Below are 14,086 nucleotides of genomic sequence, written 5' to 3'. Positions count from 1 at the left end.
TACGTACCTACTGTAAATAAACCTAATAACAAATGTAAAGGCAAGCAAGGAGATCAACTCAAAAACTATGGAGAACTGTCATGGTAATTTGCATATTATTTGGTTGTATCTTCTTTGCCATCTCAGTAATTTCTACATGAAGCCTTTTTGAGTGGAAAACACAGTGTTCTGTATAGACTGAAAAAGGAAGGTCCAAGGAGGAAGTTTAGGAAAAACAGCTCGCTAGAAGGATGACATAATGGCTGTCTTTAGATGTGACTTTTGTTTCTCAGCAAAATTATTAATAAATTATTAATTTAAGTTATATATAAATTATATATTTACATTCATTGTCAATCGGTTAAAGATAAAAATCTGCAGGGTTGTTGTTGTTGTTTGATTGATTGTTTGTTTGTTTTGCCTGTTGCATATATCTATTTGAAGCTGTTTGCCTGGGCGATAAGTACTCTAAGCATGTGGAGTTGACAGAGTAAACAGAAGACTGTGCTGTGAGAACATGCTTTCATGTTGGAAAATTACCGCCATAGAGCCTGTAATTAGCCATACTGTTTAATGACTGTACTGAGCCTTGTATACCAAACAATCTGGCTATTTGCACTAATCCCTCTGAATATAATGAGAAAGACAGACGTGGTAGTTTTTCAGAATGTAACGAACCTCTAAACATTGATAGAATCTATTCCAGTAAGTGTAGCAAATGTAAAGAAACTCCTAAGAGATATATTTGCATGAGTAATTGTCTTTGATTTAGCTCAGTATAGTTTAGAAGACAATGCTGCTTTATTTAACAATTTTGATGGTTCACTCATGAGGACAAACAGCAAAACTGCTACACTTACAGAGGCATCTGTCACTTCAGCTGCAACAGTGAAGAACATACAGTATCAGAAGGATCAAAATGGTTTTGGAATGAAATAGCAAATTTACAGCTTGCTAAACCATTACAATATTTAAAACGCAGACAGTGTTTGAAAATCCCAAACCACAAATATTACATCTATCATCTACAAATACTTTCCTGGCAGTGTTTAACAGTTTAGCTTATTGTGAATGAATATGAATATGGTGTTTTCTTGTACCACTTTCCTCTGACAGATGAAAAAGTGCAAAAATATAACCAGAATCATGAGTACAGTATATTGTAAGGGCTGTTATATTACAGCCTGGTGTAATGCTACAAAGCTTTAATTTAGAGATTTGTGTGGAAGACCTCTCTGTCACAAAACTTTTGTACTGCTTATACAAAATGCATTGGCTAAAGGAAGGTGTAATTTTGAGCAAGCTCAAAGTGTTGTAAATTTTGTCAAACTTCAACAAATTCTGTCAAATCTGTACAAATGGAAAAAAGATCTGTTGTTGTTGTTGTTGTTGTTGTTGTTGTTGTTGTTGTTTTGGTTTGTTTTTGTGGCTGCCCAAGTTCCATAAATGCTATAAAAATAACTGAAGCAGACCACAAACATGAGGTTAAATCCAGCTTGTCTGTCAATCACATTGCTTGTCTGTTCAAAATAAACTGGGGGCTTATTATCAATTATTATATTATTTATTCAGATATTAAAAAACACCCACGTATTGTTGTTGTTAATTTCCCACTTTAGTTTTATTATTTATTTATTTATTTATTTGCTTGCTTGCTTGCTTACTTACTTATTTATTTATACTTCTGTTTGCTTACTCATTAAAATACTATGTGCGTTAGTCCCATCAGAGGCTTGACCGCTAATGACACAGACGGCCGCTAGGTGGCGACGTGCGACTGAGTTTGCAGAGAAGCAGAAAAGAAGAAGAACCAACGAGCTTAAAAGTGATTACGCGGTTACTGTAACAACACAACAAAAGCAATAATGTGTTAAACCTGCAGTCACATGTGTGTATTGTGGAGCGTTTGGTTTTAACAAGCGATAATAACGTGATAGTTAAAAAGCGCGCGGTTTGAGCGTCCTGTTTGTTGTATGAGGAGGTAACTATGTCTAACATCCTAACTGACAGCTGCTAGTGTGTGTGTGTGTGTGTGAGAGAGAGAGAGAGAGAGAGAGAGAGAGAGAGTGTGTGTGTGAGAGAGAGAGAGTGTGTGTGTGTGTGTGTGTGTGTGAGAGAGAGAGAGAGAGAGTGTGTGTGTGAGAGAGAGAGAGAGTGTGTGTGTGTGAGAGAGAGAGAGAGTGTGTGTGTGTGAGAGAGAGAGAGAGAGAGTGTGTGTGTGTGTGAGAGAGAGAGAGAGAGTGTGTGTGTGTGAGAGAGAGAGAGAGAGAGTGTGTGTGTGTGAGAGAGAGAGAGAGAGAGTGTGTGTGTGTGAGAGAGAGAGAGAGTGTGTGTGTGTGTGAGAGAGCGAGTCGATAGCGCGCTGTTGTGGTGTAGCTGCGTGATTTGTGTTGTGTTATAGAGATAGAGAGGAGATAGTGTGTTGTGTGTGTTATCTATTTTGATAGTGTTTTTTATTTTTTTTGTTTGTTATATATATCTCGCGCTATATAGATAGATTTTTGTGTTTTTGTGATTCTTCTCTCTCTATCTCTCCTCTTATTTTTTTATCATATATATTGTTGTTTTATATATATTTTTGTTTTTTTTTTTTTTTAATATATTTTTTTTTTGTTTATCTCTCTTTTTTTTTTTTTTTATATCTTTTTTTTTTTTTTTATATATTTTTTTTTTTTTTTTTTTTTTTTTTCTATATCTTTTTTTGTTTTTTTTTTTCCTATATCTCTTTTTTTTTTTTTTCTCTCTCTTTCTTTCTTTTTTTTTTTTTTTCTCTCTATCTTTCTTTTTTTTTGTTTTCTCTCTCTCTCTCTCTTTCTTTTTTGTTTTTTTTTTTATTTATCTCTATCTTTCTTTTTTTGTTTTTTCTCTCTCTTTCTTTTTTTTTTTTTTTTTCTCTCTCTCTTTCTTTTTTTTTTGTGAGAGAAGAGAGGAGTGTTTTTGTGTGGAGAGAGCGAGAGTGAGTGTGTGGTGTGGTGTGAGAGAGAGAGGATTGTGTGTTTGTGTGAGAGAGAGAGAGAGAGTGTGTGTTGTGTGTGTGTGAGAGAGAAGTGTGTGTTGAGAGAGAGAGAAGAGAGCGAGAGGTGTGTGTGTGTGTGTGGGTGTGAGAAGCGAGAGAAGAGAGTGGTGTGTGTGTGTTTTGGAGAGAAGAGAGAGTTGAGTTTTTTTGTTTGTGGAAAGTGGTGTGTATAGATAGAGTGAGTTTTTTTTTGTGTTATAGACGATCTATTTGTTTTTTTTTTGAGAGAGAGACAATATATTTATTTTTTTTTTTTTTTTTTTTTGAGATAGAGATCTATATTTTTTGTGTCGTGTGTGTGGTGTCTGCGCAGCGCTCGCGCGCCGCCGCGCGTGTGTGGGTGCGCGCGCGCGCGCGCGTGGGTGTCGTGTGCGCGCGCGCGCGTGGGTGTGGTGGTGTGTGCGCGCGCTCGCGCGCGTGTGTGTGGGTGCGCGGCGCGCGCGCGCGCGCGCGTGCCGTGTGTGTGTGTGTGCTCGCGCGTGTGTGTGCGCCGCTCTCGCGCGCTCGCGGGCGTTCTTGCTTTCCGTTTTTGTGTGTGTGTGCGCTCGTTCGTTTCTTTTGTGTGTTGTTTCGCTCTTTGCGTGCGTGTTTTTTTTTGTTTTCTCTCTCTCTCTTTGTTTTTTTTTCTCTCTCGCTCGTTGTTGTGTTTTCGCTCGCTCGCGAGATCGTGTGTTTTTTTTGCTCGCGCTCTCCTCGCGCTAGCTTTTTTTTTCTCTCTCTCTCTCTTGTTTTTTTTTTTTCTCTCTCTACGTTTTTTCTCCTCTCTCTCTTTTTTTTTTTCTCTTTCTTTCCTTGTTTTTTTTTTTTTTTTGTTTGTTTTTTTGGTTTCTCTCTTTCTTTCATTTTTATTTTTTTTTTTTTGTGTTTTTTTTTTGTTTTTTTTTGTTTTTTTTTTTTTTTTTTTTTTTTTTGTTTCTCTCTATTTCTTTCTTGTTTTTCTCTCTTTCTTTGAGTGTGTGTGTGTGTGTGAGTGAGTCAGCTTTCTGGGCTGCATGTACATCATATTTCATCTTGTAAGAATGTTTAATTTAAATTATTACTAACTCACTACCAGACAGTTTGTTATGAGCAACAGGCGACTGTCATATACACCTGTCTGCACTGTTTATGCTAGTTGTTACTATGTTAACTAGCGCTTCTGCTCAGGGAGGGAATGTTATCAGCCTGATCTACAAATGGCTTATCGACTCACACAGGAGGAGCTGGATCAACAGTTTGAACAGTTCTTGAAAGAGGTAAGGTGTGTGAGACTGCGTGTGTGTGTGAGACTGCGTGTGTGTGTGTGAGACTGCGTGTGTGTGTGTGAGACTGCGTGTGTGTGTGTGAGACTGCGTGTGTGTGTGTGAGACTGCGTGTGTGTGTGTGAGACTGCGTGTGTGTGTGTGAGACTGCGTGTGTGTGTGTGAGACTGCGTGTGTGTGTGTGAGACTGCGTGTGTGTGTGAGACTGCGTGTGTGTGTGTGAGACTGCGTGTGTGTGTGTGAGACTGCGTGTGTGTGTGTGAGACTGCGTGTGTGTGTGTGAGACTGCGTGTGTGTGTGTGAGACTGCGTGTGTGTGTGTGAGACTGCGTGTGTGTGTGTGAGACTGCGTGTGTGTGTGTGAGACTGCGTGTGTGTGTGTGAGACTGCGTGTGTGTGTGTGAGACTGCGTGTGTGTGTGTGAGACTGCGTGTGTGTGTGTGAGACTGCGTGTGTGTGTGTGAGACTGCGTGTGTGTGTGTGAGACTGCGTGTGTGTGTGAGACTGAGTGTGTGTGTGAGAGAGAGAGTGTGTGTGTGAGTGAGAGACAGCGTGTGTGAGAGTGTGTGAGACTGCGTGTGTGTGTGTGTGTGAGACTGCGTGTGTGTGTGTGTGTGAGACTGCGTGTGTGTGTGTGTGAGAGACTGCGTGTGTGTGTGTGTGAGAGACTGCGTGTGTGTGTGTGTGAGAGACTGCGTGTGTGTGTGTGTGAGAGACTGCGCGTGTGTGAGAGAGAGAGAGACTGTGTGTGTGTGACTGTGCAGGCGAGTGTGTGTGCACAAGTGTGAGACAGAGAGAGAGAATACTTGACTTTTTTAATGAACACAACTAACCAACTATTATGGGAATATTATTTTATTTTGAACATGTATGATGTCTCTTGCTTCTGTTTCTATCAACAATAAAAAAAACAATTAGGAAGTTATATCATTTTTCAAGCTTGTTTCTCATTTCGTGATTTTATCCCATTTCCATTAAAACATGCCGTGTCTGCTTCTGCATACTGTATAATTTAATTTATAGAAAACTGCATTTTAAAGAATGAAAGGTTTTAATGGTAAATGAGTTCTCACTGTGATGCACATGGCACCGTCTAATACAGACACACTGACCAAACAGCGATAGTGTATATATTCATAGTTGTTGTTGTTTTTTTAATATTTATGTTCTGTTGTCTTTACAGTCAGTGTCTGATGACTCGGTTGATTTGGGCAGCAGCTCCAAGTGTCCCAGCGTTTTGGATAACCTTGGTAAGGCATCTCATCAGCATCAGGAGAAGCAAAGACAGACTTCAGTGCCTTGGTGGCAGGAAGACGAAGACAGTGAGACTCAGGGAAAAGGTAGGTTCAGCAATGTTGTCTAGATATAAATCAGACTGGAGATCTAAACATCCAATCTGAAATTTCTATTGTAATAAATGTCAAGCTTGATTGGCATTAAACTCACATACTGAGGCACATGTAGGCTGCTAACTGATTTTATTTATTTTCAGCATTCAGTAGTTGTCAGAAATTAAGCAAGGAATCCAAATAAAAATAGGGGTAGGTAGCAAAAAGCTATAGTTTTTAACATTTTACTGTTGAGATGAAATTGATATAGCGCACGATATAACCTTAGACCCATGACCATTCTATAATGCTTAAAGACATGTAGAAATGTTTGTGGTTAGAATCTCTGACAAAAATGGATAAGAAGAAGAATTTGCTGACTGGTACATGCCATAAACCCAGGCCGTAGAGTTTTTACAGTCATCGAAAGACAAACACCAAATTGTTTAAGTGCTTAGAGCCTCGCTTTATAAATTCCCATGAGCATTTTTATAAATCAATACAAATAGATTGTATAAAGCTTTTTTTTTGTTTGTTTGTTTGTTTGTTTTTATAAATCCATGGAATTTATTTGTCGATTGACTGTAAAGGCTAGGACAGGATTTTTTATTTATTTTTATTTTTTATTTTTTTTAAAGGCATTTAAAAAGATATTAAAGCAGATTTCCTAAATTGCTCCCTAGTTCAGTTTTGTAGTCATAACAAAACCACACATTAATTAGAGGTGATCTGGAAATGAAACACTGAAATACTTTATTAGAATTCATTCTGATTAGCAAACACATTATATCGATGTTTGCAACAAGAGCGTGTTTGGCGGTTGCATGTCATTTGTATACAACACGTGCCAGAGTTTCCTCACATGCGTGTCTAATAGAATCTTATATTCTCACTCACTCACTCATTTTCTACCGCTTATCCGAACTACCTCGGGTCACGGGGAGCCTGTGCATATCTCAGGCGTCATCGGGCATCAAGGCAGGATACACCCTGGATGGAGTGCCAACCCATCGCAGGGCACACACACACACTCTCATTCACTATCTTATGTTGCATATGAATAATAGAAATAACAAAGACTAGATCTGTTTTACTATACATGCACTCACTCGCTATCTAATTATCTGATCACTGACCTCTTGGTACAGTTAATAAGTAACATGTATTTACAGTATATGTGTATTCTATTTATAGTTAATGGGACTATTGTCAACATGTGTGAATCACTGCATCTCCTTTAAAGCCCAGCCAACTTGATATGCTTTGTAATTGCTGCCAGTTAGTTCACAGGTCATCTCTGAAAAAGGAAGATGTATTTGCCCATTGTCCAAATTATTTGGAACAAAACCTAGATATACTTGAATTTTGAGAAGACTTTTCCAAAACTGGATAAAAGGGAATTCTCAACGAACCAGAAGCATGAAATGACGACTAAACGTTGAAAGTTAAAGAATTTTTTCAGAGTCAAAGGTGAAAAGTATTTTGTCTCACCTCTATCCTTTTAAAAATCGTATCAGTGCAATGGCAGATGAAAGGGAATTCAGAGCCAAATTACAGGAAAGGTGAATTAGGTATGAATTACGGTGAGGTGAAAAGATGGAGGAGAGAAAATATGATGTTTGTAGAAATCACAGTGCTTGTCCTTGTCTCTGTGACTTTCAGCAAAAAGTCTCTTGGGCTTCTTGTGCAGCGATGCAAATCCAGTTTGTCCCCAAAATTTCATCCTGGGGGGGCAACATCATCCCAACATTTGATATATTTACATATTTAAATTTTAAGCAGCATCTGCCTTTTAAAATTGTGTAACTGTCTGTTGTAGTAATTCGTGCCAGGTTTTTTATTTGAAGACGATCAATGGAAGTTCACATACGTACATAGAAAGTTCACAGAAATAAGTATACACATGCCTATGATCTCTCAATAAGACACTTTTTTTTCTAAACATAGCGAATGTTCCTATGAACGGTTTATAGATGAATTATTTCACATCCAGTCTGAAAAATGATAATGCTTCATTTTATGCTTCCCTCTGCTCCTGTGATTCTAGGGAACCGGGTTCAGTTGTATTTGCATCAAATATGTCATTTTTCATTATTTTATCATTATTATTTCAGGACATCATCTATGAAATCATTTTCCCTACCTTTTGTGTCTTTGGTGTTTGCTAACAGATCAGTTTGTTATTCACTTTTTTCAGTGAACTTTGGTTTTTTTTAGCAAATTTCTTGTGATTTCTCATGTCTCCTATTTGCTAACCCATGTGAAGGTGGTAAGTCTAAATATATCAAGAATAAAAACACCCACATTGTGGACACTCATGCCATGGACAGCAGAGAGAGATCTTTTCATGGTACAAGATTTTTTTTTATTTGTTATTAACCCTCAGTATTTCACTTAAGCATCACCTGGAACTCCCCTTGCTGCATAGGTTTCCTCATAAATATACCTCTATTGTTAGATGTTTGCTTCCTGGCTTTGTTCCCTGCAGCTTCCCTGTAAAATAACATCATCCCCTTTATAAAATTCTTGACATTTCATTTTGCTCTGTAACTTTTGTTATTTCCTGTCCTGTGTCTTGACCATTAGTCCCCTCTAAGCCCATCCCTAAACCCCGCAGCAAGACACTCGACAACGTTAGACATCAATGCAAGCTCCATCTGCCTAATCAAGAGCCTTCTCATAGCACCGATAGGCTGCAAAGCTCTGAACACATTTCATCAAAGTCAAAGCCTCAGTCGTCCAAAATATCCAGTGCTTCAGAAGGAAGAAGTGCTTCAGATGATGAGGCTCTCACTGGGTCAAGTGGTACAAAACCAGATCTGGCTGAAAATTCCCACAGTTCTGCTGAGACTGCCTCTGAAAATACTCCTATAGAGAACACGGAGAGTGATGCATGGAACAGCAGCAACGGTAATATCAGAGATAGGACTCCAAGGATTCAAAGGAGTTATTTGTCCCATGTAAAGGGTACAATGTGTAGTGAAATGCAGAGATGGTGGCACTAGGACCGTACAGATCAGGAAGCATCAAGTTATAAAAAGTATCAAATAAAATAGCCGTAGACAGAAGGTGAAAAAAGTAGAGAAAATGTAAAGAATGCAATAAATAAGGAAAGTCATAGAATGTGATGAGGCTGTAACACTAAGAGAGGAAGGATCATGTGAATATCATGTGAAAATAGAAGCAATGATGTGATGTGCATTGACCCGAGTGTATAAATAGGCTTTTGCAGTTTAATGGAGTTTAGCATTCAGGCGTTTCTTCCATCATTCATTATGTTACAGGTGTTGTATTATGTCAGCTTCTCAACAGTATAGATTTCTCTTGTGCAGTTTGACTCGATCATATATTCTCTTAATCATGAAGGTTTCAGCTCTAAACGGATTGCTCTAATTGTTGCTGCCAGGTCAAACAAAATAATTACATGTTGTCTGATTTCATGTGGATGGAACAACCTATAATACAACCAGAGCCATTTGATCTCAGGAAAATTATAGATAATAAGATCATGCTACCATGTAGATGACCTGTACAGGTAGAACAGTTCTGAGCAGAGGATAACCTGCAGTGGCATTTGGTTTCAATCTATGTTCGTTTTGTTTTGTTTTTGGTTTTTTACACATTACTCTTGCTGAAAAAAAATGAAATTCTAGTATGTTTAACTTTGGTTATGGTTTTTATAATGTGGTATAAGCAAACAGGGGTGAATACTATTTTAGTCATAATCTGACTAAAATTGAGCCTCTCTACAATTGTCTCTTCGTGGTGAATAATAAAACGTGTCTGCATAAACTTTTTCATTAAAATGTAAGGAAAATGTGTGTTTTTTTTAATCATGTCCTTAAAGTAATTCTCATACCCACTTTAAGTAGAGAAAACAAAATAGAAATGTTGCTTTCATTTTTAATGCCTGTAATTACAGTATTTGATTTAATTGTTTTTTTCTATCTAAAGAATATATATTTAATAATTACTTGCTAATGCACCAGGTGGTTCTGTAAACACTGGCTCTAATTAAACATGGCTGAGTAATACCATGTATGAGGAGGCACTGAATGACTCGAATGTAAGTGTGCTTTTGCAAGGCAAATGTAAAATGCAGTGCTGGAGTGCAGCTAATGAACCTATTCATGTTCCAGTCTTCATTTTCAATGAGGGTTCTTTCAGTTTGTTTCTTTATGTTCCTTTATGATCCTGTTGGAAATGTTAGCTCTTGGGAAGACCTTCCGCAAATCCTTAAGGAAGTCCCAAACCATCCAAGAGGTTGATGAAGATCAGGCAAAAGTGCGATGCTTTCATGATGAGCACAGAGGAGAGGCGGACATGTTCAGCCGAGACAGTCTAGAGCCAGAGGGTTGGTCATTCACTTTTAATCACTGTTCTATTGGAAGCATTGGATCATTTGCTCATTTTTTTCATTTTTTGTCCTTTTTTTGTCCTTTTTTTATGCAGATTCACTAAAGATATATGGCTCTGCACAGAGTGCTGCTGCTTTGGGCTTGCAAACTCTGAATGAGGAAATGGAGCAAGCAATTGTTTTAGCTAGCGAGTCTGTACCTGATGAGTCAAGACTGAACAAAGACCAGGATGTCTCTTTGACAAAGCGGAATCAAAGTGTAGACGAAGAAAGAGATTTGGGTTCTGTGAAAGACACTTCAGGTGAGGATAAGCTGCACAAGATATTATTTTATAACAATATGGAGATTTTTTTTTTCCCCCCAGAGCATCCAGCATCTTGGAGAAATTTTACCCCATCACATATACGCATACATGCATCTTACAAATAATGCTGCTTTCTTAGAGCAAAGTTATGTACACGCACCTTGATACTGCCTTCATTAAATAGCCATGTTGACTTTGCACACCCTGAGGAATGCAAGTGTATTTTTAATGCAAAACAAATCAAATCAGGCTTGTTGTGATTAGTGGCCCTTTACTGGAAGAATACTCCCCCACTAAATACTGGAAGGTATACTGTATTTTAAGTCTCCATTAAATGTAAATGCTCAGTTTTGTGTTTCCACACCAGCATCCCTTGCTTACAGCGATGATTTTGAAGATGAGGCAAGTGATAAGGAACCTGAAGAGAAGGTAGGGACATCATTTAGTGTTCACACCTTTACATATTGTTATGGAACTACCACTTTTGCACATTGACTTTTTGCTAGTTTTTTCCCTTAGATGCTGTAAATAAGACACTTCTGCTTAATTCTATTATATATATGTGTGTGTGTGTGTGTGTGTGTGTGTATTTATATACGTATGTAATGGAATTTTATTGTTTTTTTTCCTCCTGTTGCAGAAGCCAGAAAGACGTGGGATGCTGGCAAAAGGTGATTAAATGCATTGCTTTCAAATGATTGTAATTACCTATGGCTAATCACATTCATTTTATAGCTAAAGACTGTCTGTCTGTGGATCTATTCATCTGTCCACTTTAACCTCGCTGCTGTGGTAGTTGTTCTGTGTCATTCGGTGAACTGTTATTTCTTTCAATTTCTAGCAATTCACTGTGACAATAACAGACTGTACATGCTGCAGAGCACGTAGTCAAAAGCCAGCTGTGTGGAAGCTGCAATAAATTCCTTGGATTATCTGTACAATATGTTCAAAAATCAATGAAATGGTTGCCACATGGCTCAGCATTGTGATGCTTCTGTTTTTTTTCTACGGACCACAGCCTGTAAATCATGTTTATTGGTTTCAGCAATATAATGTGCTTTTACATCAGGGTAATTAAGGTTACTCACCAACATCCAGTAAGCTTTTAAAGGGTTATAGCTTGTTCCATCATTCAGTCAGGAGAAGAAATTAATCTAGGTTGGACTGCAGACTGCAAAAATGAGTGGTGTTTATATTATTTACCTGATAACTTTGGCAGCCCTAATACATGGTGTGTGTGTCTGTGTGTGTCACATTTAAACCTCTTGTTTGCTAGTGTCCCTGCACGATTCTCTGAACTCCACGGATGGCGCTCTAGTGCCTCTATTGTGCAACGATGCAGGAGAGAAAACCGAATACCCTGACTCCAGAATGGCACAGGCATCAGGACCAGGCACCACAGGTCTGTTTACATTTCTACTGGGTAGGAAAATATGCCCTCTTGCAAGCGTGACAAGCTAATGCTAGTCATTTTAATTAGCTGCCTATTTTGCTTTCTTTTTGTTCTTTTCATGGTTTTTTTTATGTTTTTGGTGTTTTTTTTTGCTGTCACTTTCTGTAGGACTGTCATATGGTCAAAGTGGAGCGAGTGACATGGAGGCTCTGCAGGAGGCCTACATGCAGATCACTCACTCAGCGGGCAAGTGTGAGGAGCAGGAGGCGGAGCGTAGTAGGAGTCCCTCCTCTCTCTCCAATCCAGAATGTTTGAAAAGAACCACACAGCATGGGTCCACTACAGAATCAGGTCAGTAAGAGTGTCTGCAGGGATCTGAGCATTATAATGAGCATGTGAGTGAAAGAGTCATGTTTATACTGGGAACTGAAGTGCTTTAACTGCCTGTCACTTCGATTACTCGGGTTATTGAGGTTTGAAATTGGCTTCCTTGGGAGAGTGTGATGCTGGCTGAATTTTGAACGGTGGTCTTTTGGTTCAGCAGTTTGCATAGTAGCAGTATAAATTACGATACACATTGATTGTCTGATCTCTATAAGTGAACATAAGTTCACAAAAATTGCAAAAGGCTTTCACATAAATAAGGCATCACACACAAAGAATTTGTTTTGTTTTTTTTATTAAAACTTCAAAGAAACAAACAGGAGAATAAATTCACAAAAAAATGTGAGAAATTCAAGAGAAATAGCAATTTCTGCACATTTTAACAAAATAATAATCGCTCCAAACCGAATATTCTCAGGCCTGCTGTTTCTCTGCATCTTTTCTGTAATGTGGAATTGAGAAATGCAAAGCTGATAAATTAAATTTGTGCTAGATACATTTAATGGATAATTATTTAACGATTTCACACTTAAAAAAGGATGTGTGCTCAAAATCATGGTAATTGTAGCCAGACTCTACATTTCTCTATCCATATTTTCCTGCGACTTTGTCATGCAAAACTTACTACAAATGGTTTGGAGAAATATCTACCAGCTAGGAAATGTTTACTGTTTGCTTACTTCTACCATTAATCCGGCCACCACTAGGCTTCTCTAACATGGTCACTTATAGTCGTGTTTGTGTTGAAGATTTACCCACTGCTGAAGAACTGATGCGTGCTATTGGACCAGATTCAGGAATCACTATCGGCTTGTGTTTTGATGCCCTAAGGTAAGCTCTCTGGAGCGTTTCACCTTTCTGTGGTGTCGGAGAGTATTAGGAATAGATAGGTTGACTCTGTTTTTCTGTTTTAGAGAATCAGCTGTAGACAAGAAGGATGAAAGTTTGGATTCAGGCAGCCACATTACAAGAGCTAATGCTAAGCACGCTCCTCTGGCTCTCAGAGAAGCAGATAATGAGGACCCTGAAGCAATGGAGCCATATCAAACATCATCCCATCACAGACACTGGAGCATTACAGAGCAGGTGAAAAGGCTCATGCAGGAGCAGGATTACTTCCCTGAGGTCCCTCCTGTTGCCTCTGGCAGAGCCAAGAAGTCTCAGGTGAGGCCACAGGCTGTCTGTCTGTAAACATTTATAACGAATATAGTCTCAGCACCATGGCTTAATAGTGTTGATTATCATTAATGCAAATAAGATTCCCTCTGTTTACCTCTTCATATTTTAAAATATACCCGTGATTGCAATAATTATGATCATTATGGCTGCTTTTTTATAAACTTTTCATGCAGGTTCCATGCAGGTCCATTCCCACAGCCTCTGGAAAAGCTTCAGTCCCATCTGTGAAAAATAAGAAAGCTGACATCAAGCCATTACTCAAAGCCTCTACACCAACCAGACCCAACAGTTTAGCTAAACCTCCATCTCCACTGACTCAAAGAAAGCATCAAAACCAGACCTCAAAAAAGATGTCTTCTCTTAGTCAAACACATATTGTCAAAGGTATTAAATCCTCTGCTCAATATGCAAATCATTTATCTACAGATTATTTACTTTATTATTTACCTACAGTTCTCTCCAAATGTATTGTATGGCATTGCAAATGTATATAATATGTATAATATTACGTTATACATTTTTTTGAGGGGCTAATCACATTTGAGTTACATTTATATGTAGATGTTTAAAACCACACAGACCACTCACACAATTTTTTTAGGTCAGCTAACATAGTAAAATGAATTAAAGTAGCTAACATACAGTAGCAATACTATTTGGTGGTTACATATCCTTTGCTTGCAATAACTGCATCAAACTGATGACCTACGGTAGTATTTTGTTTTTCTAGGCTTGTAGCTTCTTTAAGGTGGTGTTTGTTTTAGGAGGTTTCTTCATTCAGTCTTCTCTGTGGGCCGCGAAATGCTGCTCAGTTGGCTTACGGTCTGTTGATTGACTTGGCCAATTTAAAACCTTCCACTTTTTCTCCTGATGAAGTCTTTTGGCTTTATTTTGGGTCATTTTCT

The 14,086-nt window shown here is 38.3% G+C and overlaps 1 protein-coding gene across 1 annotated transcript in view; it reads left to right on the top strand.

Moving 5' to 3' along the window:
* The first annotated feature begins 1,749 nt into the window (after positions 1 to 1,749).
* Positions 1,750 to 14,086, top strand: part of cep162 (centrosomal protein 162) — a 28,956-nt gene continuing 16,619 nt past the window's right edge. The window contains exons 1-12 of the mRNA XM_047811596.1: positions 1,750 to 1,960; positions 4,142 to 4,230; positions 5,419 to 5,575; positions 9,774 to 9,917; positions 10,016 to 10,222; positions 10,593 to 10,654; positions 10,866 to 10,896; positions 11,502 to 11,627; positions 11,787 to 11,969; positions 12,752 to 12,833; positions 12,917 to 13,166; positions 13,355 to 13,565. Coding sequence (XP_047667552.1) covers positions 4,171 to 4,230; positions 5,419 to 5,575; positions 9,774 to 9,917; positions 10,016 to 10,222; positions 10,593 to 10,654; positions 10,866 to 10,896; positions 11,502 to 11,627; positions 11,787 to 11,969; positions 12,752 to 12,833; positions 12,917 to 13,166; positions 13,355 to 13,565 — 1,513 coding nt within the window. The 5' untranslated portion in view covers positions 1,750 to 1,960; positions 4,142 to 4,170. The remainder of the gene's footprint in view (positions 1,961 to 4,141; positions 4,231 to 5,418; positions 5,576 to 9,773; positions 9,918 to 10,015; positions 10,223 to 10,592; positions 10,655 to 10,865; positions 10,897 to 11,501; positions 11,628 to 11,786; positions 11,970 to 12,751; positions 12,834 to 12,916; positions 13,167 to 13,354; positions 13,566 to 14,086) is intronic.

Source organism: Tachysurus fulvidraco, chromosome 3 (assembly GCF_022655615.1).
Source record: "Tachysurus fulvidraco isolate hzauxx_2018 chromosome 3, HZAU_PFXX_2.0, whole genome shotgun sequence".
Taxonomy (NCBI): Eukaryota; Metazoa; Chordata; class Actinopteri; order Siluriformes; family Bagridae; genus Tachysurus; species Tachysurus fulvidraco.
Note: the sequence above shows the minus strand (reverse complement) of the source record. Positions and strands in the feature narration are given on the sequence as shown.